The 26,379-nt window shown below is 40.6% G+C and overlaps 1 protein-coding gene across 1 annotated transcript in view; it reads right to left on the reverse strand.

Annotated features, from left to right (window-relative positions):
* The window catches only part of KIF13B (kinesin family member 13B), a 215,279-nt gene that overhangs the window by 77,434 nt on the left and 111,466 nt on the right, over positions 1-26,379 (reverse strand). Inside the window, exons 11-19 of the mRNA XM_077812361.1 lie at positions 23,937-24,149; positions 20,572-20,682; positions 15,400-15,534; positions 12,720-12,850; positions 11,319-11,405; positions 9,116-9,306; positions 8,135-8,345; positions 5,946-6,108; positions 1,596-1,742 (exon numbers count right to left, since the gene is read on the reverse strand). Coding sequence (XP_077668487.1) covers positions 1,596-1,742; positions 5,946-6,108; positions 8,135-8,345; positions 9,116-9,306; positions 11,319-11,405; positions 12,720-12,850; positions 15,400-15,534; positions 20,572-20,682; positions 23,937-24,149 — 1,389 coding nt within the window. The remainder of the gene's footprint in view (positions 1-1,595; positions 1,743-5,945; positions 6,109-8,134; positions 8,346-9,115; positions 9,307-11,318; positions 11,406-12,719; positions 12,851-15,399; positions 15,535-20,571; positions 20,683-23,936; positions 24,150-26,379) is intronic.

The following is a 26,379-nucleotide window of genomic DNA, read 5'->3' on the forward strand; positions in this document are numbered from 1 at the left end:
CTGTAGTTTCCTCAGAAGTCAGTGGTGTCTCAAAGATAGCTAGGAGTGCTGGTAGCGTAGGGCCTGAGGAGGGAAGTCTACATAGCCAGACAATCCTGCTGTCAGGGTGCCAATGCCTGAGATGATGGGGCGTCCAGCATCTCCAGGTTTATGGATCTTGGGGAGCAGATAGAATACCCCTGCTTGGGGTTCTAGGGGTGTGTCTGTGGGGTTTGTTCTTGTGCTTTTTCAGGGAGTTTCTTGAGCAGATGGTGTAGTTTCTTCTGGTAACCCTCAGTGGGATCAGAGGGTAAAGGCTTGTAGAATGTGGTGTTGGAGAGCTGCCTAGCAGCCTCTTGTTCATATTCCGACTTATTCATGACGACGACAGCACCTCCTTTGTCAGCCTTTTTGATTATGGTGTCAGAGATGTTTCTGAGGCTGTGGATGGCATTATGTTCTGTACGGCTGAGGTTATGGGGCAATTGATGCTGCTTTCCCACAATTTAGGCCTGTAAACGCTGACTCCTGCTGGTAACAGCTCACCTTACCTGATCACTCTCATTACAGTGTGTATGGTAACACGCATTGTTTCATGTTCTCTGTGTATATAAAATCTCCCCACTGTACTACTGCTTTAAACAAAATCTAATTGACAAACTTTCTTCCACTCTAGCGGGAAAAGAGGCAAACAAAACTTTTAAGGATGGCTAGGTTTATACATACTATTACAGTAGAAAAAACTATCCTATAGTTTGCTGATCCACATGCCTTATACTGCATCCAATGAAGTGAGCTGTAGCTCACGAAAGCTTACGCTCAAATAAATTTGTTAGTCTCTAAGGTGCCACAAGTACTCCTTTCCTTTTTGCGGATACAGACTTACACGGCTGCTACTCTGAAACCCTCCTCTAGAGTGTCTGACATAGGCAAGAAATTAAAATTGCGCAGAGTGATCCGAACCACCACGGTAACTGTCAGGGCAAGTCTACAGTCCAAATCTGCAGCTGTGCTGCTGTACCGCTTCAGGTGAAGACGCTCTAAGTTGATGGGAGAGAAGTCTCCCGTACGCTTAATAATTCCAACTCCACGAAAGACGGTAGCTATGTGCCCACTGACATAGTGCTGTCTACACTGACGCATAGGATTGGTATAACTATCTTATTCAGCGGTGTGAATTATTCACATCCCTGAGCAATGTAGTTATATCAAAGTAATTTTGTAGTGTAGACCAGGGCTTACAGTAAGATAAATTTGGGGCCTATCTTCAGCCAGGTTATATTAACCATTTTAAATTCACACTATTCAAAAGTTGACCAGGAGCACAACTCTTGTTCTCTCTACTTAGCTTCTCTCCTTATAATCCTAGTTCTTCTAGGATCCACTGTCAAATCACAAGTGGAAAGAAATATGAAATTGATAAGATACACAGGTTAACGAAATATTAAAGAACTTTCAGAGTCTCTGTTCAGTACTAGAAATAAGCAAGGTTTCAAGATAAGTGGTAACTTTTTGCAACCCTCCTTACACCCAATAGTTTCCCCCCCCCTTTTTTTTTTTTTTAAAACAGAACATTATCACCACATTACTGGTCTCTCCCCCCCATTCATACTTACTGGGTCGTCCTCCTCGCACTCCTGCCACTCTTGATAAAGATCCCTCATATCTATCAGCCGGTTTTCCAATTTCTCCAGTGACCAGATCTGTTTGCCTTTCCCTTTCCTTCTCACCTGAATAGCAGGCTCACTAAGAACTGCACCTCGCTGCAGAAATAAAACCATTAGAGAAGGCGGCCTGAGTAAGGAATCCATGTCATGACAACTGGCACACAGTTAAACAGAAAGTAACTTTTTGATTTAAAAAAAATATCTAGTTTAAGCAGCCAAATTTTGAATAGTATAATCCAAGTCCTACTGTCAACATAGCATGGCCATGTCCTGTTAAACTGCCATATTTATCCCAATAACAATGGCAGAGATCTTCATAGATCCCTTCCTTTACAAAAGTGTTGCAAGGATGAATATTTAAGCATTTCATAAAGAGCCTCAAATGAAAGAGGCTGCAAATTCAAAGTAAGATTATTACCATCTACAGTGTCCAAACTCATGCAGTTGCATAATCATTTCCTTCCTTTTATTTATTTCCTCATAACTTTTTATTAAGGCAAAATTACAATAACATGTTTAACACAGAATCATAAAAATGTAGGGCTGAAAGGTCCCTTGCGAAGTCATGAAGTCGCGCCACCTGTCCTGAGGCAGGACCAAGCAAACCTAGGCCATCCCTAACAGGTGTTCTAACCCAGAGGTTCTCAAAATGAGGGGCAGATTCCCCCACCGTGTGTGTGTGAGTGTGAGAGAGAGAGAGACGCTTTAGGGGAACAAACAACCTTACTGCGCACATTTTACCCACAGCAATGAATTACTAGCAAAGCTGATTCCTCCAGACATATCGGGTCCTCAGATGGCGCTGTACATTTGACTCTAGATGGTGCTGTGGATTTTGATAAATTTCTGTTAAACTTTCACAGCATTATACAAAGTCATTGCCATCTGTACGTTAATCCATTTGCTACGACGCAGTGTGCACATTTAATTGTAAGCACTGAGCACAATCACAGTTTTGCTTTTGCTCTTATTACAATGGATAGTTGGCTCTGTTTGAATCAATGCCTGCCTTACTGTTTTTAATATGTAGTGAGAGTTGCATGTTGATTTCTTTTTTAACTGTATTTGTACCTGTGTGGCGGGAGGGGGGCGTAAACTACAACAGACACAAAGAAGCGGGGTGCAATCAAATATGTTTGAGAACCACTGTTCTAACCTGTTCTTAAAAACCTCCAATGACAGGGATTCCACAACCTCACTTGGAAGCCTATTCCAGAACTTAACTACCCTTATGGTTTGTAAGTTTTTCATAATATCGAACCTGCATCTCCCTTGTTGCAGATTAAGCAGATTACTTCTTGTCCTATTTTCAGTGGACATGGAAAACTGATCATAGTTCTCTTCATAGCAGCCCTTAACATATTTGAAGACTTATCAGGTCCATCTACTCCCACCATCTTCATCAAGTCTAAACATACCTAGGTTTTTAACCTTTCCTCACAGGTTTTCTAAACCTTTTATCTTTTTGGTTGCTCTCCTTTGGACTCCCTCTCCAATTTCCCACATCTTTGCTGAAGTCTGGCACTCGAACTGGACACAGCACTCCATCTGAGGCTTACCAGTGTCGAGCAGAACAGGACAATTGCCTCCTGGATCTTACATACAACACTCTTGTTAATACAACCCAGAATAATACTAGCCTTTTTTGCAACTGCACCACACTGTTGACTCATATTCAATTTGTGATCCACTGTAACCCCCCAATCCTTACCACGTAGCCAGTTATTCCCCATTTTGTAGATGTGTATTTGACTTTTCCTTCTTAAGTGAAAAACTTTGCACTTGTCTTTATTGAATTTCATCTTGTTGATTTCAGACCAATTCTTCAATTTGTGACAGTCATGTTCCATTCTAATCCTGTTCTCCAAAAGTGCTTGTAACCCCACCCAGCTTGCAAATTTTATAAGCATACTTTTTACATTATCCAAGCCATTGATGAAAATATTGACTAGTACTGGACCTAGGAACGGCTCCTGGGAGACCTCACTAGATAAACTCTCCCAGTTTGACAACACACGATTGATAAATAATCTGAGCACAGTCTTTCAGACAGTTGTGCTCCTGCCCTATAGGAATTTCATCTCGACCATATTTCCCTAGTTTGCTTATGAGACTGCCATGTGGGACTGTGTCAAATGCCCTACTCAAATCAAGATACATCACGTCTGTTGCTTCCCCGCTATCCACCAGGCAAGTAACAATGTCAAAGAAGGAAATTAGGTTGGTTTGGCATGAATTGTTCTTGACAAATCCATGTTAGCTATTCCTTATAACACTATTATCATTTAGGTGCTTACAAACTGTTTAATGATTTATTAAGGTCCAGGTATCAAAGTTAGGCTGACTGATGGATAATTTCCCAGGGTCCTCTTTGTTCCACTTTTCCTAGATAGATATTACATTTGCCCTTCTCCAATCCTCTGAGACCTCACTGTTCCATCCATTCTTGAAGATCACTGCTAACAGTTCTGAGATTGCTTCAGCTAGTTCCTTAAGTACCCTAGAATAAACTTAATCAGGAACGGCCAACTTGACTACATCTAGCTTATCTAAATATTCTTTAACCTGTTCTCTCCCCATTTTGGTTTATACTCCTTCCCCCTTGTTGTTAATATTACTTGGGTTGAGTACCTGGTTACCATTAACCTTTTTAGTGAAAACTGAAGCAAAATGCACATTAAACACCTCAGCCTTCTTGATCAGTTATTGGCTTTCCTTCTCCACTAAGTTGGGGACCTACATTTTCATAGTCTTTCTCTTGTTCTTAACGTACTTATAAAGCCTCTTCTTCTTGCCTTTTACGTCCATTGCAACATGTAACTCAATTTGTGCCTTAGCCTCTCTCATTTTGTTCCTACATGCTTGTGCTATTCTTTTGTAAAATATCTACATTACTTATTCATTATTACACCTATATAATTAGTGAGGATCGGGCTATTCTTTTCTACCACATGGCTTGCTGGCTGGGAAGCTGTCCTCCTCTGAGTACGTTAAGAAGAGTAAGCAAATTTCTCAATACCCATGCTCTTTTCGGTGCTTCTCTTGTGTACATGCTTGGTGTAAAAATTCCACCATTACAAGGACAGTTCATATTTTATTATACCACAATTCCCTGGGAGGAGTGGTCACATTTTTTCAGTAACGTGCAATACAAAGTCTAGCTGCTAACAATAAAAAAGAAATTAATGTTTCCTTCGTATTTTTAAGCCTATTGAAAGATTACCTTTATAGACAAAAAACTCTACGTATATAAGGCTGAGTTCTGAAGTGACTAATAAAAATTCCAAGTGTCGGTTGAAACGTATCCTTTACTGGACTCTTGTTGTCCTAAATTCTTATGATCTGGTCAACATAAGTGTGCAATATCAGAGAGGAATCATAGTTCCATGATTAAGACACTAGCCTGGGACATGGGAAACCAGGGTTCAATTCCCTGCTCTGACACATGCTTCTGTGTGACCTTAGACAAGTCACTTAAGTCTCTCTGTGCCTCACTTACCATTCTATAAAATGGGGATAACAGAACTTCCCTACTTCACAGGGATGTTGTGGTAAGTATGTTAAAGATTCTGAGTTGCTCAGATATTATGGTGATGGGGGCCAGATAAGTACATGAGAGAGATATGATTTACCCTACAGAGAATAATAATGATGGCAAGTATGAAATAGCAAAATATGAAGCAGCAAGAGGTATAAATTGAAATGTTAAATTATACCTTTGGCTTTCTTGGCTTTTGTCATCTTAGTGAAATGTAACCGCACAGTGAAGCCCTTTAATGAACAGCCACAAAAAGGAAATGCTACTTTTATGGCCACTATATCAGGTGATCACAACGTAATGGGATTAACATGGAGGGACTCCCATATTACTGGCAGTTGGGTCAAATGACCATGGTTAGCAGGCAAACTTAAGAGCATGTTTCATTGTTTTTAAAAGTTTATCCTTGGTGTTTTTAAACTCTGGCATTATTGCTGTAGAAACTGATTTTAAACTAATGCATTATGAAATACTATTTTTTTAGGCAAAATGGAATTTTAGCACCAGGCAACATGAGGGTGAATTTTGTTCTAGTTGAGAGAACTTGCATCACATCACATTTCCATAAACTGGCATATTTCCATACTTTCATGTAATCAGATACAACAAACATGCTACATGCTCTTCCAACATCACCATTCACAAGTGTGAACATGGGGCAAATTATCTGAATCATTAGAGCCATTGGATCACAATGTGAAGTGCGCCACGAGGCAACCTTTTATTGAACAATGATTAAGCTCAGTAAGCTGCTGCCTCACCTTTCTGTTAGCATTAAGGCTTGAAGCTGGGATCTGCAGAGTGACCTGATACTCCGTGCTCTTGTCCAATTCCTCTGAGATGAAACTGGCTTCTCTCACACACAAATTAGCTTTAACAATTTGCTCTCTCAGCTTCCTCAGGCTGTGGTTCAACATTTCTTCTCTTTTAAAGGGGGGGAAAGAAAAAGAGGACAACCAATAAATTGTTTTAGTGAGGAAACTTCTAACTAGACTTGTAGTAGAACACACAGGACCGTGAGGCTGATCACTGCCAGGTAGGTAGGGCATTCATAGGAATCAATATCCAAAGTAACTGATTTTAAAATAGAAAGATTAGCTAAATGCCAACTTGGTCTTTTTGAAAAAAGATATTTGAAATTTTTAAGAATTTAGTAAAAACAACAAGGATTCCTTGTAGCACCTTAGAGACTAACAAATTTATTTGGACATAAGCTTTCGTGGGCTCTGAAACCTATGAATTCAGTGAATACAAAAGTTGCCAGGCTGCCAAGTCCAAAGACCCAAAGACCTCCCCCTTATCCATAGAATAGGCAGCACCTGTGTGAGCTATTCCGCACCTTTCCCACCCCAGAAGTGGAAGAACTGCATTAAGATGAAAGGATAATTCAGTCTCCATGATCCAGTCAATATTTGTTCTCCGAGAACAGTGTATCAATTAGTGCCTACTGTGATACGGAGACCTCTTCACAGGGATCTATGCTGACACCAAATTCCTTCTACACAAGCCACCAAATTATTATGAGACGGTCACAACTGATCTGGGCTGGATTTGAACCTGTGATCTAGAGATGAAATGCTCCAGCCTTCATTTCAATACTTATTTTTTCAAAAAATGTTTCTTTGGCAGTTTAAGTTAACAGTGGATTATTAGTTTTTTTTGTGTGTGTGTGTGTGTTTTAATTACTATTACTTCTGCCTAACCCTCTGCTTTAGGCAAAGCATCACTTTCACCATAAGGCTGCTGTTACTGCCAGAAACATTGTCAGTGATTCTGTTATGACAGGAGGCAGAAGTCCTGAGCACCTTCACTGGGATTTTCTAAGAAGCGGAAGGAGGATCCCTCTCATGGACCCAAATGAATTACTCCACTAGAGCCAGCGACCAACTCCCACAGTCTTGTAGGGACCGTGGGACAATCCTCCCTTCATTTAGTGCTATTCTATTCCCCATCCTAGGACTGCTCAGGTCATATAGATGAACATTAGTGGAAGAAATGCAGTGGCTATAAGAGTAGGTTTGCAGCCTCTGAAAGAAGGTGTTGCTTCTATGGGGGACAATCTTTGGATACTGTTGTTATAGCAGGGATGGTCAAACCATGGCTCGTGAGCTGCATGCAGCTCTTTTACAGTTAAAGTGCAGCTTGCAGAGCTCTCCATGCCCCCCTTCCCCAATCTCCATTTACCAGTCTGGGTGGGAGGAGCTCAGAGCTTCTGCCCTGTGCCGGGGAAACGGGGGTGGCGGGGTGTGCAGGAAGTGCCTGTCGGGGCTCGGGACTTCAGCTGCGAAGCCCCAAGCCCTGGCAGGTGCTCTCCACAGAGCTGAAGCCCCAAGCCCCTGCTCCCTGCACAGCAGAAGCCCCGAGCCTGGGCAGGCACCTCCCGCAGAGCAGAAGCCCCGGTACCCACCTCCCCTGAGGGACAGAAGCCCCTAGCCCCACCGCCCCACTGCAGGGTTGAAGCTGAGCCCCAGCAGGCATGACCCCGGGACTCAAGCCCCAGCAGGTGTGCCCGGCTCTCAAATTTCTGAAGATTATCCTATGCGGCTCGGAGAATCAGTCCACCCCTGTGCTATAGTTTATAGAGGAGTCCATAAACTTCCCCCAATCTCCTATTCTTCACTTCAAATTAAAATGGATGAGCCATTTGAGAATACACTGTAGATAGTATTCCTGAATGACTAGATAAGGTGACAAAATAGTTCTTTTCCACCTTTATTTTCTAGGACTTGTTAGAACAAAATGCATGGTCTGATAATCTTTACACTGACATTTCCTCTTGGCTGATGGCATCCCCACAACATTGTTGCTTCTCTGCAGGGCTCTTCTTGGGAGCCAAGGACATGCGTTGTAGTCAAATGCATCTTAAATCTATAAGAGACTTCGCTGGCATTAGAAGACTGCAAGCCTGATCACCACTGCTTGAGAAATGCTGTATATTCTCATCACCCACCTCTCTTCCGCCCACTGGCGTAAGCGCTGCTGAGCACTGGGTGAGTGGGAGGAGAACCTGTCCATGCTGCGGAAGTGTTGTTTCTCTGGAGACAACCGCCTTCGCAACTGCTCTAGTTCGTGCTCGTACATTAGCCGCTGCCGCTCCAGTGCGGATTGCTTCTCCTCTTCGTACTGCTGTTCCACGCTCTGCAAGATTGACTGCATCGGGTCTAAACCGGTGTTGAAAATAAAGAAGCTAGTATTGAAGTATTTGGACACTCACTGAGTGCAGAGCTATTAGAGGGAAGCACTGATCCAGTGAACAGGGCACAGAGTTTGGGACTAAGTGGACCTGGATTGTATTCCATGAGTTTATCTCATGATCTTGAACAAGTTACCACTTTTCTATGGCTCAGTCCTCATCTATAAAATAGGGATACTGCTAGTTTTCTGCCTTTGTAAAGCCCTCAGATCAATGGAAGAAGTGTACTCTAAAGATTAAAAATAACTAGAAGAGATGAACTATTACATTTTGTCAAAGTATACAAAACCAATTGTTATTTTGTTCTATGGTTTAGCATTAGAAATCAGAGAGGGATAGGTAGGTGACCTAATGGAAGTTAGAGATGGACAAGGTCAGGTTGAATCAATTCCCCTCACCTTTGCAAAGTGGGACACCTTTGGCAGCTATATAAGGCTACTGAAACCAAAAAACTTGACTTCAGAGTCAGTTGCAGGATCAGAGAGTACAAAGCTCTGCCCAAACACCTCAATGCTAGACCATGATATTCCCAATGTTCTAGTTCTGGGTCTCGCCTGAACAGAAACTGTGAATTCTAACAAGTTTTGTAGGGTTTTTTTCCCTTCAAGGGTAAAGTGACTAAGAGAAGAAAGTGTATTCAGTAGGAAGCTAGAAAGGAAAATGATTCCTGGGTTACAAGGTACTCAGGATGTAATCCTATTCCCTGCTTGTATTCTTAATATATCTGCTGCCTCTTACCATTGCCACTGAGTGCCTTCATGATAACTTCCATTTGGGCATATTCATAGCTGAAGTTCATTTCACTGGATACTTCACTGGAATTGTCTCCATCTATATCTAGCTGCTCGACACTGTTGCTGCACCCCAGAGAGTTGTCTTGCTCTTCATCCTCCTGCTCTACTTTCTTTTTCTTTTTTGGCAAACTCAATCTTTAAAAAAAAGAAAAGAAAAAGCAATGTCTAACAAACAAACAATTTTTATCCCCTGCCTCTGTAATAAAACTTGCTTTTAGAGGATTCTTAAAATGAAGGCAAGTCCCCACAACCCACAGATTTTCCTTTTAAAATATTGTGTGGATGAAGGTGGTGCCCTCCTCAGAAGAGTCAAAATAAAGGTTTCAAAGCATCCTAACCGGGACCACGATATCAGACTGGAAGTACAACTGCCCTTCTCTCCTCTCCTTCAGATACAGCTATCTATACCAGATGGACACCTATCTATTCATAGATTCAAAAGCCAGAAGTGACCATTGTTATCCTCTAGACCTGGGGTTCCCAAACTTGGTTAGCGGCTTGTTCAGGGTAAGCTCCTGGTGGGCTGCGAGATGCTTCGTTTACCTGAGCGTCCACAGGGATGGCCGCTTGCAGTTCCCAGTGGCCACGGTTCGGCATTCCTGGCCAATGGGGGCTGTGGCAAGCGGTGGCCCGGTCCACGCCGCTTCCGCAGCTCCCATTGGCCGGGAATGGTGAACTGGACACTCAGGTAAACAAAGTGTCTTGTGGCCCGCCAGGGGCTTACCCCAAACAAGCCGCGAACCACTTTTGGGAACCCCTGCTCTAGACTAACCTTCTGTAGAACACAGGCCAGAGAATTTTCCCATAACAATTCTGAGAGCATACCTTTTAAAAAAAATCCATGTTACACCTTTCTCTGCTAGATTGTTGAGTCCATTATTAAATATTTGTTCCCTATGTAAACACTTACAGACTGTAATCAAGTCACTCCTTAACCCTGTCTTTCTTAGCTAAATAGACTGAGCTCCTTGAGTCTATAACTATATAAGGCATGTTTTCTAATCCTTTAATTATTCTCATGGCTCTTCTCTGAACCCTTTCCAATTTATCAACACCCTTCTTGAAGTGTGGGCACCAGAACTGGACACAGTATTCCAACAGCAGTTACACCAGTGCATATACAGAAGTAATATAATCTCTCTACTCCTGCTCAAGATTTCCTTATTTATGTATCCAGGATCACATTAGCTCTTTTGGCCACAGTGTCATACTGGGAGTCTGTATTCATCTGATAATCCACTGATTATCTATGCCCCTAGGCACCTCTGACAGCATTTAACAATACAGATATAATTTACAACTCCATGAATTTCATCAACCCTCCCATGCATTAATCAACAAACTGCCTGGTGACACTGAAGTTATTCCCCTCTTCTTCCTCCTTCACAAGCCTCCCTCTTTCCAAAAGGGAAGGAGAATAATTAGGTTTTATAGCATGCCCTAGAGGTCAAAAGATTTGGGCGATTTCAGACCAAGGGTGGAAAGCGAGTTACAAAGATGAGAGGCCCTTCCCAGAGAACACTTGCCAGCAGTCATCACTTTTCTTTTTTTAAACAGAGGGAACTCCATTCTGAGGGTCTCCAATGATCAGAACTGCAGCAGTATGCCAGAGAGCATGGTGGTCTTTCGGGTAGGTAAGTCCCATGTCACTTAGGAAATTATAAATCAATCACTTTAAACTCCATTCCAGAAACCAAGAGGCAGACACTGCAGATAAGTGTAATATGCTCACAATGAGACATACTGTTTACCAAGGATGCTTCAGAATTCCACACCAACATCAGCTTTCAGAAAAATGTGAACTGTAGCCCCAAATACAGTGCACTGTAGTAATCTAATCTGGAGGTGACAAAGGTGTTAATGATGGTAGTATAGTCCACAACAAAATGGGCCACAACCTCCTGGAAATACATAAATTAAAATCATCCTCAGCACATTACAACCAAGCCAAGACTGTGCACAGAGGCTATGACAATGGGCATTCAAAAACATCCTCTAGCCAGCATTGCCTCTACAAACCCATAGAACGGGCAGCATATGATCCATCTGCATCTTGAGAGCTCGGGTAGAGGCCCAAAATTATTCTTTGTGCTAAAAGCTAAAGCAAAACTGGCTCAAGGTCATAACTGGATTAAGACCTTCTATACCTGAAGAAGTGGTTGTTTCCCCACAGTATTCTGTCTCCATGGTGTAGCTGCGTAGGACCCACAACAGCAGAACCATTTACAAATGTTCTGTGAGGAGAAGAAGAAGAAAACCTAATACAAATACATCCAGATAGGTTCTGTTTTTTAGAATAGTTTGTTTCATTCTCTCAATTAGTTTGGGGGAGGAAAGCAGGTTTGAGGATTACAAATTAATAAGCAAGCATGTGTCCTGTAACTTGGCACTGGTTCACCAATTTCTGAACTGATTTAAACTCTCGTTTAAGCTCCATAATATTTAGTATTTTTTAAACACAAACTGTACTTGAAGAGCATTATTGAAAACAAATCTATTGGGCCTAAAAAAAGTGTATGGCTTTGAATATAGCCCATTGGAAGGAAACACAGCTATTTTTACTTTGTTTAGAAATACAGGGAGAATAAATGTACACCATGTAAAGAAAAAGTTGGAGATCTTGGCTATATGCATGGTTTACTGGAGACATCATCAACTCCAGTTTTATGGTTCATACTGGTAAAAACTACACTTTTATACTGTTTATTTCTAAAATAGACCAAGCTCCTAGGCCTGCACATACAGAACCTCGATAAAGTACAGGAATTTCATGCCCATTATGTGTTCATCACCACATTATATGGAACATTAAGCTTCTGTTAGAAACCCCAAACGTGCATGGAATTTTGTGGTTTGTTGGAATGTAGCATTTACTTTCCAAGTACCATTACTTAATCGGATAACATAGCACAGTGGTCCCCAACCTTTCTGTGGGAATAGCACATTCCTATTCCCAACAGACTGTGGCGGGCGCCAAACACTCTGCCGCCGAAATGCCACCGAGAAGTGGCAGCGGAAAGAAGCCTCGCTGCCGAAATGCCGCTGAGAAATGGCAAAGCTTCTCAGCTGCATTTCGGCAGCACGGTGTCCGGCGGGCACACACAATTGCCCCGGCGGGCGCCATTGCCCCCTGACATAACATATGAACAGTTTTTATAGAAGATTAGTTCATATCTTGACACTCACAGCTAAATTTAGATATGTGCAAATAAATTAGCACGTGTTTGCTGAAACTATAATTTACTTCTGTATCATCATTAAGAAAAAAGACACACGTACCCCAGATATTCTGTTTGAAATCTAATCCAATAAGACCCAGAACTGGAAGAGCAAGGATGCTATATATTAGGAATGAGATGCACTGACAGAGCTGTTCAGGGGGAACACAGCAAGCTCATTATTAAAATCTAAACAGAAGCCAAGTAGCATTTTATCTTGAGATGAAGTGAAGAAGCTTATTTAGAAATCATCTTCAGGCACCATTCACCCTAATGTATTTGCTAAAATTAAAGGTATGGGGCTGACTTTACAATATTTTGTAACATTACCGAGTATTTTTCTGAGGTGTTAGCATAACCTGTCCTTCTGAGGGTATTTCTATCACACAGTGTTCAGGAAGAATTCCCATTCCACATAACTGGATATCTTGGGAGTCATCTGACCCTATTAACGTGTGCTCCTGTGGAAGAATCAAATTCAGATGTTAGTAACAGGTAGACATTTCCTTCTTATTACTCTATAGTGAGTGCACACCTCGCACCCTTACCTCCTACCCTTTGGAATGCCTACTCCCTTAATTACTGAAGTTTTGAAAGCTACTTATAGTAATCTTTAAAAAAGGGGAAGGAGACATTAGGACTAGAAGCAATCAGAGAAATGAAATTGAACTGATTTATAAGTGACATTTGTAATAATAAATTTTAGATTGAACTAGACCTTCACGGCAAAGAGTGAAAAAGGCCCACACTTTGGAATCTTTTAGCAATTGAGAAGTGCTATGCTGAGCTACATCTACACTACACACCAGCAGCAGCGTGTAGCATACGTGTAGCCACATCCTGCAGTGGAAAGCAAGCTGCATCCACACTACAGTGTGTAACTATATGTGCCCGGGAAAGGCTCTGGCAGTGGAAAGCCAGACAGGAATGGCTCACTCTTTCCCTGCTGCCGCCATCCCCCTCCCCCGCCAGAGCTTTTTCCTGTTGCAGGGAAAGGCTCCAGGAACAGGGATCTGGGAGAACCCTGCCCCGCTGCCAGAGTCTTCCCCTACTTACATAAATATCCCCACCCTTCAGGTGCTCCTTTACTTGCCTAAGCCATGCCTCGCCAGCTACAACGTTATTTATGTCCTTGCTAGGGTAGCTACAGGGGTGTGTACTCTCACTGCATGCTTCTTTTGGCAGCACGTAGATGTACCTTCAATGTAAAGAAGTGACAGTAGCAGTGGTAAAAGGCTAACAAGGGACTACTAGTTAAGAACAGATACTGGTAGCATAACAGACCACTTACAATGTGCCGCAAGTTGTATGTGGCACTAGTCGACATGTAGAATACCCAGAACAATTGGGCACAGCTTCTCTTTTACACCTAGAATAGAGCTCTCCACCAACCAAAGGGAGCTCTAGACAGTGCTGCCCAGCTCTTGCAGAGCTCAGATGTTTCAGCACAAAAGAGGCTGAAGATGACTGCTAGACTGACAAAAGGGAGCTGGCTCTGAGATTCGGTGGATCCACACTCTGATCATCTTCAGGAAAAGCTGCAAAAACCTTCCTCTTTGAAAAAGCCTTTTCTCCACAACGACACAAAACTGAAACCCCATTCTACTCAGAAATCCAAAATCACCCAAAAAGAAAGTCTGAAACAAATCAATCCGAAATTTAAAAAAAAAAAAAAAAAAAATCTAAAAAATAACTTTTCACCCCAAAGTGGGAGTCGTCGAGCAGGACATAGCTGCTAAATTTGATTTTTAGTGACTATAAACAGTAGTGAGAAGCAAACCACAACTCTAAGATAGATAGTTCTGGTTCTATCTGAAAGGGAATTCCAAGAACATTGAATTTGTTTACTAGTTTACTAGTTTCCCCATCCTACACCACATAACAATGAGTGCATTTTGCACATGGACTGAGATCATCCTTCTGAATGTGCTTTGTCATTAATGTATTCTTGTTGTGTATTCACATTAAGCAACAAAGAAATCACCACAGTCTCAATAGCTGTCAGAGTTGAGGCTGACTTAGCAGTATGAATCAGAATCCAGACACCTACATACAAGATGCCTGGAAATGCTTTGACTCCTCTCCAAAAATCCTGAATCAGCTCTTTTGTTGTTTATTAATGGTTATAAGGGGCAGTGATGAATAAGGGTTTTTTCTTTTGTTTTAATTCTTTGGGTAGCGGTTTGCTCTGTGATATAAAATGACTGATCTAAAAAGAAGACAACATACATCTCCTAAGAGAGGCAGCATAAAACCACTTTTAGCCCAAATGCTAATCATGTGGCTGCCCCAAGACAAATTACTCCACTTCAGTGGGAGGGAAATCATTAACAACCAACAATGTGAGAACTTTGGCACTTGAACTTAACATTAAATTGCTGCTCTACTCTGAAAAGTGACTTAAAACTGCAGCATAGATTCCATTTGCCACTCTGCCTCCAGACCAAACCTGCTCAATTTACAAACTAGCCCAGACTTAAGCTGGGTTCGTTCTTTTGCACCCAACACCAATAATATGGAATTCTACCATCAGAAGTTGCACTTCACCAGAATAGATGAGCTGGAATAGAACCCAGCCCTCTCCCCAGAGCCATATTGATTCTGCAGTGGTAACAGAAGTAAAAAACTAATTTTAGAAGTCAGTAGATATAACTGTGAACATACATGGAGAAGCAAACTGATTTAGTAAGATGCCCCAAGTTTTGCATAATCACTTTTCTGAGTAAAGCTACATAACAAGAGCTGTAAAGGCCAGACAATTGCTTGCAAAAGGGAAAATTTCTAAAGATACAAAATGCTACTATGACACATTTACACTGCTTTTTGGTTCTCTGTAACAGTAAAGATGACCTGCAATTTAAAAAAAGCTGTATTTGGGCCATTTTTGCTAACCACTGGACACTAAACAATGCCTCTGTAGTCTGTTTCTCATAAGGAACTCTCTACCCATATGCATTTCCACAGGGTTAAATTATCCACTTAAACATGTTGAAACAAAGTGTTATTTCACCTTTAAGTAGTAGACCAGAAGTTCATTGAGAGCAGGATCTGCATTCAAATTAACAAGGAAGCACTTGTTATCCCCAACTTTGATTCCAGAAGACTGAAGAGATATGCCAAGACTTTCCAGTTGTTTCTGCCGCTCCTGTAAGAGAAACCGCCAAAATATTAACGCTTAAGATGTATAAGAAACAGATATATTACAGTACACATTACTACCTGCTAAGAAATCAAACCAACATAATAAGCAGCAACTTATTGAATTAAAGGCATCCAGGAAACTATTTCTGATGGGCCTCTTGCCAGTGCATGTTGGAACCCTATAGTCTCAGAGGGTTATATCTTGCTAGCGAAAGACAAGTATAGTTGTGAGGATCACATTGTAGATCTGCATGGGCTTCACTATAGCCTCCTTGAAATAATGAAACAGCAACACAAAGCCACCTCTACAGCCTTTTGTTTCCCATTCTTAGCTAGGAGGCAACAAATTCAGCCAAATCCTTGCCAAGTCAAACTGTTCATCTTTGTCCCATAGAAACTGAACACCAAAAAATTTGAAATTCTATTTAAATAATGCAGGAAAGATTTCCTGCTAAACAAGAACAGTAGCATTTAACAGGTTTCAGAGTAGCAGCCGTGTTAGTCTGTATCCGTAAAAGGAAAAGGAGTACTTGTGGCACCTTAGAGAGTAACAAATTTATTAGAGCATAAGCTTTTGTGAGCTACAGCTCATGAAGTGAGCTGTAGCTCACAAAAGCTTATGCTCTAATGAATTTGTTAGTCTCTAAGGTGCCACAAGTACTCCTTTTCTTTTTAGTAGCATTTAAGATGGCATATTATTCTCATCAACTGACTTCTTAAGAGTTCAACAACAAACCATAGAATCATAGAATATCAGAGTTGGAAGGGACCTCAGGAGATCATCTTGTCCAACCCCCTGCTCAAAGCAGGACCAATCCTCAATTTTTGCCCCAGATCCCTAAATGGCCCCCTCAAGGATTGAACTCACAACCCTGGGTTTAGCAGGCCAATGCTCAAACCACTGAGCTATCCCTCCCCCCCAACCAGTACTTTATTAAAACCAGTACTTTATTAAAAGTACTGGTTTATTAAACCCCCCCAACCAGTTTATTAAAACCAGTACTTTATTAAAAGCGTACATCTTTTACAGGGAAACGTTAAAAGTTTTTCTTCCAGTATTCCACTCTTCACCCAAACATTTTTGACTTTGTAGTGGACAGATATCTTTCTATCTTACCATCCTTTCCTAACAGAATGACCACAGTTTGGTTAATAATACCACCTAGCTCAGAAATTAAACAGAGCTACACTGAAAAGTGCAGTGGAAAGTCTCAAAAACTAAATGTAAAGCTTTTCAGCAGAACAAACTGATGCTCGGGTGAGGGTCCATCATCTACTAAAGCTAGGATTCCAAAGGAGAGAATTCATGCAATTCCCCAGGGTTGTCTCACAATGCTCATAAGAACGTAAGCACGGCCATACTGGGTCAGACCAAAGATCCATCCAGCCCAGTATCCTGTCTTCCAACAATGGCCAATGCCAGGTGCCCTAGAGGGAATGAACAGAACAGGTAATGATCAAGTGATCTATCCCGTCACCCATTCCCAGCTTCTGGCAAACAGAGGCTAGGGACACCATCCCTGCCCATCCTGGCTAATAGCCACTGATGGACCTATCCTCCATGAACTTATCTAGTTCTTTTTAGAACCCTGTTATAGTCTTGCCTCATGTGAACAAAAGAAGTAATCCCCCTGCCTTTTTTTTTTTTTTTTTTTAAACAGAGGGAAAATTGAGAAACAAAATGGTTAAGCGACTTGCACAAGAAGTCCACAGCAGAACCATGATTAAAATCGCTATTTCACTCAGTTCCAGTCCATAAACTCAAGGCTGTTGTTTTCTATAACCTATTGGTAGACACAGGACCCATAGGCCAAAGAAAGAGTTGATTCCTGGTCTGAATCATGAGAGATTTTCTATTAAAAAAAAAAAGTACAAGAGACAGAGTTTCTGTATTATGCAAAAAATTTAAGTGCATAGGCCCAGGGAAAAAAATTAAACTAAAAGCTTCAGCAGTATACCAAACAGCAATCATAGAATCATAGGATCAGAAGGGACCTCATGAAGTCATCTAGTCTAGTCCCCAGCTCTCAAGGCTGGATGAAGTATTATCTAGACCATCTCTGTCAGGTGTTTGTCTAACCTGCCCTTAAAAACTTCTAATGACTGAGATTCCACAACCTCCCTAGGCAATTTATTCAAGTGTTTAACTACCCTGACAGTTCAGAAGTTTTTCCTAATGTCCAGTCTAAACCTCTCTTGCTGCAATTTAAGCCGTTGCTTTTTATCCGTTCCTCAGGGGTTAAGGAGGACCATTTTTCTCCCTCCTTGGAACAACCTTTTATGTACTTGAAAACTGTCATGTCCCCTCTCAGTCTTCTCTTCTCCAGACTAAACAACCCCAATTTTTTCAATCTTCCCTCATAGGTCATGTTTGCTAGACCTTTAATCATTTTTGTTGCTCTTCTCTGGACTTTCTCCAATTTGTCCACATCTTTCCTGAAATGTGGCACCCAGAACTGGACACAATACTCCAGCTGAGGTCTAATCAGTGCAGAAGAATTACTTCTTGTGTCTTGCTTACAACACTCCTGCTAATACATCCCAGAATGTGTGTTTTTTTGCATCAGTGTTACACGGTTGACTCATATTTAGCTTATGATCCACTATGAGCCCCAGATCCCTTTCCACAATACTCCTTCCTAGGCAGTCATTTCCCATTTTGTAGGTGTGCAACTGATTGTTCCTTCTTAAGTAGAGTACTTTGCATTTGTCCTTGTTAAATTTCATCCTATTTACTTCAGACCATTTCTCCAGATCATTTTGAATATTAATCCTATTCTCCAAAGCACCTGTAACCCCTCCCAGCTTAGTATCGTCCGCAAACTTCATACGTGTAGTTTCTGTGCTATTTTCTAAATCATTGATGAAGATATTGAACAGAACTGGATCCAGAACTGATCCCTGAAGGACCCCACTTGATATGCCCTTCCATCTTGATTGTGAACCACTGATAACTACTCTCTGGGAATAGTTTTCCAACTAGTTATGCACCCACCTTGTAGTAGCTCCATCTAGGTTGCATTTACCTAGTTTGTTTATGAGGAGGTCATGTGAGACAATATCAAAAGCCTTACTGAAGTCAAGATATATCACATCTACCGCTTCCCCGCTATCAACAAAGCTTGTTACCCTGTCAAGGAAAGATATGTTGGTTTGACACAATTTGTTCTTGACAAATCCATGCTGACTGTTACTTATCACCTTATTATCTTCTAGGTGTTCGCAAACTGATTGCTTAATTATTTGCTCCCTTATCTTTCCGGGTACTGAAGTCAAGCTGACTGGTCTGTAATTCCCCGGGTTGTCCTTATTCCCCTTTTTATAGATGGGCACTATATTTGCCCTTTTCCAGGCTTCTGGAATCTCTCCAATCTTCCATGACTTTTCAAAGATAATTGCTAATGTCTCAGATATCTCCTCAGTCAGCTCCTTGAATATTCTAGGATATATTACAGCAGAATCTGGTGACTTGAAGACATCTAACTTGTCTAAGTAATTTTTATAACTTGTGCTTTCCCTAATGTATGCTTCTAAAATTTTGAGAGAATTGTCATTTAATTCCCCATAATGCTTTGATAATGTTTTTTCCTCATCACCAAAGCTCGCTGCTTTTCTTTTCAACCCCGTGCTTTTGTATCTGATATTGGGCATTTTTAATATTTCCTTCCCTCATGCTCCTGGAAAGGACAATGTGGATTCTTCAAAGTTCTATTGTATTGAATCATCTCTGTTCTTGGAGGTGTATATTTATGTTATTAATGCTTCCTGGTGTTTAAGAAATATTACAGTAGGTGAAGATGTAAAGTTTGTATTAAAGAACCCGATAAACTAGCACTTTTTTCTAATAAAAATAGAGCCAAACAAAAACAAAACAAAAAACACACCATTTTACAAAAGAATTCCAGCAGTTAAAAACATGGTTTTACCATCAGACAGCATTAGGGAAAAAAAAAAAAACCTTAAGACTTTACTATTTTAAAACCTGATGCAGCAAAAGCGAAAGTATTCATCTTTAGCGAACCAAGATAGTCAGTAAAAGGTTTGATATGGAAGTGAGGTTTTGCACATTTACATTTTCCCCCACTCTAAAATGCAGGTTGGATATAAGCCACAAGACCAAAAATAAATCACTCCATTTGACACATCTTAACAATTAAACCTTTTAAACTTAGCATTGCACAAGCCCTAGTTCTTATTCTTTCACTGCCAACATTTCACTTTTTTTTCAGAAACTATGATAAGGCTCTTGAAGATCTTAGCCATGTAAACATGTTATAACAGGTCAAGAATTTAGGAGCAGAAAGAAAAAAAGGTAAATAACATTTCTTTCAAGAGGTCTGAGGCCAACAAGCTAACCTTGTTTCTGATTATGTCACCTACAAAAGCACTTTTTTGTACTATTGGGTTATATTTTCTCACTATTTAATATGCTCTCTACATCAGCTTTCAATAGGTTTTTCAGTGCAAGTGCTTACATCAACATTTGTTTGGTAAGGCTGGAAAGAGTCTTGGTGAACTGCACAAACTTTCAACTTTATTGTTTGCTGTTATGTGCTGAATGCTCTAAACATCAGGGATAAGAGCGGCATTGAGCATATAGAGGGATTTTGAAGTTACAAAAAGAAAATAAGGCAAGTTCAATTATTTTTTAATATTCTGAATACTCCTTAACTTTGTTTTCTGAGGTATTCAGCACATAACTCTGTATTGAATGCACTCACACTCCACCTTTAATCACAGTCAACAATTTCACTGTCTGAAAGGTATAAAATCCCTCTAATCCTCTCCATCCATGGATTTTTTTAAAGCAATCTCTCAATTTACATAGAGTCTGAAGGTTTACTATTGTCCCCAGAGCAGCAATCTCTGATGTAAACTGCTATCCCAGGAATTAAGCAAAAGCCATTTAAAAGGGCAATGAACTTGACCTACTTACCCATAAACGTGAAGGGCTATCCTGACAACTATTACGAAGGAATAAACAAAGGAAGTAAGTAATAAGATTTTCTCCCTAACTGCCAAAATGAAAGAAAATGCAAACCTGTGCTATCTCCTCTGTTTTTCTTAATTTCTCTTCCCAGGTGACAGTCATTTCCTGGATCAATTTCTCTGATTCCTCCAACCGATCCTTTAGTTCTGGTGATTTCATAGCCTGCAAATGAAAAAACAAGACATTGAATTCCTTGATATTAACACCTTAGATTAGACACATCAACTCGACAGGTCAATAAAGGAAACTTAACCCCCACTCCTACCGCAGAAAGAATTCATCTCCCTCGACACATTTAACCAAATCACTTATCACCACCACTTCTCTTGTGTACTGCTAGTTCCAAATACAGACCCTCAAAAGAGAGAGTTTATCTGCCCTAATGTAAATCAATTACAAGAATTCTTTCCATTGCCAAGAAGAGATCAACCATAGACTAAGCCCATCTTGTTGCCATATTCAATTGTGAAGCTTCACTGGCTGGTATCTAAAAGAATCAGAGAGATTGTCAGAAATGCTGGGGTTGGCCTGCTATCACTTTCTCAGTAATTTTTCCCACAAAAGGGCAGTTAGGGTCCCAATGATTATTGTATGGTCATTATTGCGGAGATTTATTTTTGCATGTCCGGGGTTTGGCTCCTAAGAGATCACTTTTTTTCACATGGATCACTCAGACAGCTGAAACATTCCTGTTTGTATTTTGCAAAGCTGGAGACATGGTGATCCTAACAGAATGCTTAACACTGGAATTTTATCCCCTTGTCAATTCATTAAGTTTGTTGGCCTTCATGACTCAGTCTCATGCTTACTCTAAGAGCCAAGTGGATAGATATTTTCCCCTTGAGATTGGTATGGGGCTGATGTTTCTGTATCATATGTAATGTCCACCAATACTAGTACTGGGGTATTCTTATTATACTATCTTCGATAGGAAGTAGATTTGTTATAATAATTTATGCTTATTTGTGTATCATTTCCATTTACAAAATGAAAATACTGTCAACCACTAGGTGTTTACACAACGTCAATCAATGCAAGCAAGGGAGATTCAGGTTAGATATTAGGGAAAGCTTTCTACTATAAGGATAATTAAGCACTAGCATAGGTTTCCAAGCAAGATTGTGGAATTCCCATCATTGGAGGTTTTTAAGAACAGACTAGACAAGCACCTGTCAGGGATGCTTAGGTATACTTAGTCCTGCGTCAGCAGAGGGGTCTGGACTAGGTGAGGTCACTTCTGACCCTTCATTTCTACGATTCTGTGAAACATAGCTCCTCATTGGACCAACTCCCTAACCCCACAACCATAATGTCCTCAAGAAGCACATAGACTTCACTGCATGCCCTGAACAGACTCCAGATCTCTTTGACCAAGAGCAGAAGCAAGAGCTAGGAGTGTAGGTTCCTCCCCTTTACTGGAATTTCCCCAGCCCCCAATATACAAGTCTAGGGACTGACAGCTGGAGCATCTCAGCAGATCAATTGTACAGATAAAACCTGCAGAAAGGCCTTTTACGTATCTAAATCACAAGGAATTCATAGCTCATAACCAATAGCACGGATTGTATCCATGAAGGAAAGGGAAGCCAGTGCAGTCTCTAGAACAAAGGCCTAATATGCCTAATTCCAATAAAGTATTGATTAAGCAAAGGCAATGGGATCTAGTGAGAAAAGCACAAAGTTGGAAATAAGTTATTTTCAAGTTCTAAATCTGCTTTGGTTATTTCATATGATCTTAGACAAATCACTTAACATCTGTGTCTGCTTCTTCATCAGCATGGAGATCAATTATACCTACTACACAGGGAGGATTTTTTGGTTGCGGTTTGGATAGCGCATGTACATGAGATATATAAAGTTAGTGCTAAGCATTAACTACCTTATTTTGACACCCAGGTTACACAACATTGCATAGTTATAACTACAAAATACAAAGCTCTCAGATATACAGGACCAAAACCAGAATGTAAGAAAGCAGGCGCATCCCCAGAGAGTCTGGATTAGTTGATTGTTTAGTTTCCAAGATCAGCACAGAAATGTTGGTGGACTTAGTGTGGACACAGTACCACATTTTGGAATTAGTTCCAGAAGAGTTAGGCTAACTTGACTCAACTAGTATAGATAAAATAAAAAGATCAAAAGAGAGGAATAAATCTTATTTGTCCAGTAAAAAATGAAAGTGTCAGATATTCTGCTTACAGCTATTTGAGAGAGAAAGTGAGGGACACCGACACCAAAAGAAAAAATACACTGTAAGGTCTAAACTTAGAAGTGAACTTCAGAATGTAATTCTGCGACTGTCCATATGGGTCACTAAACATTTTGTTCATTTTTTTTATTTTAGAAATATGTGCAAGCAATTATTTTATGAAGATAAATAGGTCATATACAAATGCAATAAGCTGGAGAGGAAGAGAGGCTACAAATACAGCTTATGATCTTTACAGTGCAGACTTTTAGCTATAAGCGGTGTACCATTTTTGTATTTTATGTCAATTCCATTGAGATGATGGTGGGGGTAGGATTTAACACACAAGAAAGGAATGATCACTTATATTACATTGTTTTAGAGAGCTGGCTTCCATTATTTGTGCATTAAACCCAAAACTAAAACATGAAAAAAAAAATCAAACACTTTTGAAAATCTCAGCCATTGAGCCTCATAACACTCCTCTGATGGAAGTAGTAGTATCCCAATTTTCCAGAATGAGAAACAGACACAGATTAAACAACTTGGCCGGGGCCATAATCACAGCACCTTCTTTAGCGGTTCTGGGAAGAGAACCCAAAACTACCCTGACTCCTAGCCTTGTTCTCTAACCATTAGATCATGCTCCTGCATGCTTCCATTCAGTTTGAGGCACAAATAAATCACAAGTATCTTGTCTTCAATACCTGAAATAGGGGATATATTCATAATAAATATTGTTAAATGATTTTGAAAGTTGTAAGGTAAACAGAAGACATGTGAATATATTTACATCTTGAAGAAAGTGTTGTAATTCTGCTGTATTCCTGGGCAGTTAGATAAAGCCCTCCCAATAGCAAGCACAGACTTTCAAATGTCTGTGTCCCGTGTTCCATCTGTATGTCTTTCTCCCTCCTTGATCTCTGCCTAAGCTTGGACACTACAATGTGACCACTCAATGAAACATTCCAAGGGAAGCTTACCTCTCACATCACCACCCCCACTAGTCAACACTCAGCAGCCTCATATGGATAAGAGAAAAACGGGGAGAGGAAGAAAGCTGAGGTGAAGAAAGTTGATGTTGATTTTCCCCATAGATACCGTCTAGTATTGCCTTACTGATGTTTATCTTCAAGCCCAGACAAAATATCCAACAAGTGTCTTCATAGGATTGCAGCAGCATGAAGTAGGACACACAAAGGAGCTGTGAACAGCTAGTATATTGTACCTCTGCTTTGGTGAGCTGTTCTCTGAGCTTCTCCACCTCCTCTCGGAGTTCTCGGATGATGCGGGCATTGGGGTCTTCATTCACCACGGCATGGTTAACTATGTTCTTGGCCCGGTCTGCATATCTCAATGTGGAAAGGGTCTCATCATAGTTATCTGCTGCTGGGCTGACTGTTGCTACCATGGCAGTCTTGCTATTACCACCAAGGCTGTCCTGCAGGAGAGCAAAGGAAAGAAATTAAGGCAAGGTTTTTTGTTCATTTGTTTTTAAAAAAAGAGCACTGAAGAATAAAGGAGGGGACTGGTAATGAGAGAGCTTTTCACCCCAAGCCCACCAGTTCAAATCCAGTCCATGTAGGTAGTAACTAAAAGCTGTTTGCATCTGAAGGCTATTGGGTGGCCTATGTATACTGGGTTGATGGCCTCCTTAGGTCTTCTAGTGGTACCTATCTCTATAATATCTGAGTGCCTCCTCCAGGAAAAGAAGCCACTTGAGAAGGTTCTCTTTCCTGCAATCATGAGCCTTCATCACTGGTCCAGAGTTTCAGCGTTGAAGAGTGAAACAAGAGAGGGCAGGAGGGAGAGAGACACCCCATCTTTCAGGTAGATTAAGCCAATCTGATTGAGGGTTCTAAAAAGTCAGGCCTGTAATTGCTGACAGCATCGTTGTCCATCTAAACAGATTGACCAAGGACTGTATCATGGAGGCTAAACTACTTTCTTCTCCCTAGATGTAGTCCCTCCTGACCAATGGTGAGGGAACGTTGCATTGTTGTTCCCTATGCTGTATTTGTTCTATGATTGATACAGAAGACTAATCTTCAGAGCTGTCAAGTTCATCTCGGGGTATCAGTGGCCTCCACTCATCTGAGGGGCTTTTATTGTTTTAGTGAGATCCGTCTACCATTTCATGTTCTCAAATAGTCTGGCAACTTTCACAAATACTGAGTGTAGATTTAAAAAAAGTAATTCTAAAGTATCTGGCAACCTCACATCAGCAAGTACATGCCAGGGATGATTGTCAGGGACTATTTAAGACAGAAATGTAGGACCTCACTCAATCTATGTATTTTGTAGGTTACATTCAGTAGTTGTTTAAATCAGCAAGCTCTGGTAGAGGTCCCTTGAGGCAGGAAACATGTTGCAGTGGCACAAAATGGCTATAACTCCATTTTTGGGGAGAGAGAAAGGGAAGAGAGCTCATAAGAGACTAATGCAACCCAGTTCTAAATGAAGCATAAGCCAATATAGCAAGAACTGTTTTTCAAAACTGTTCTAGTGTCTAAAGCTACTTCCTACCACTGGGAGAAGTCCAGTGAAGCAAACCAGCAGTTGCATCTCCTGCCATCCACAGGAATTAATCTTTGAGTCAATGGATATGATGCAACAGGCAGGGGATGATGTAATTTATACATTCTTGTGTCGGCTTTCCTGACCTTAGCTCGTGTTCTAGTTAAACTCATTGGTGGGGTGTCCTTCTCTAACAAGCACGTCTATGATGAGCCCACATAGGGTGCAGAAGCAGACAGCTATAACACATTTGCAACAAAAGTTACACCAGAAAGAAAACAGTATATTACTGTGCATCATTTTAATCAGCAAATTGGAGACCGGGCTAATAATAAATGCTTGTTCAATACAGAATGATTTGTACAAATACCAAACAAAATATTTGTCCTAGAAGGTAAATAGCTTGATGCTATCTGTTTAAAAACAAACAAAAAAAACAGATCAAAGATATTGTACTTGACCAATTTGTCATACAAAGGTTTATAAGTTTTTGGGTATTTTTGTTTTAAATACAGCAAGTTGTAGCTTGAATTTGCTACACTCAGAATGGAATCTAAACTGTTTAACACAACAGCAATAGATCTTCCAAAAAGGAAAATCATGCCACAAAAGAAAAATGAAGGCGTTCCTCAAAAAGTGGATATCACTTTAAAAGGTGCCATAAAGATAACCCCATCTAGGAGCTACCGTTATTGAGGTCATGTATCCATATTCTCTGAGCCAAAGGGGAAAAGTCTTTTAATGCAGTAGTTCTTCATGTATTCCATACTGTGACCCTTTTTACATATTGGGGCTCCTCTCTTACCCTGCAAGATGGGAAGGACAGGGTGGTCTTGATCCTCAGGTTGACAATCCCTGCCTTAGTGCAAATGTAACCAACATGGCAGGTGCAGCACTAAGTTACATGTAATATCACACCACCTACAATCAGTTTATGGGCCAGTTATTAAATTAAATGGTTTTGAGGATTCAGTGGCCATTTTGCTGGTTTTAATTGCTCAGGCTTTCTTCCAGTTTACTACACACATTACATATGAACACGACTCACTAAATCAGATTGTCCATCCCCTCCTTAGCTAGTGCAATATTATCCACTTCAGTATTCACAGAAGACTAATATTTTAAGTCACAGTAATTGAAAAGGTGGTTACATC

Source organism: Eretmochelys imbricata, chromosome 3 (assembly GCF_965152235.1).
Source record: "Eretmochelys imbricata isolate rEreImb1 chromosome 3, rEreImb1.hap1, whole genome shotgun sequence".
Lineage (NCBI taxonomy): Eukaryota > Metazoa > Chordata > Testudines > Cheloniidae > Eretmochelys > Eretmochelys imbricata.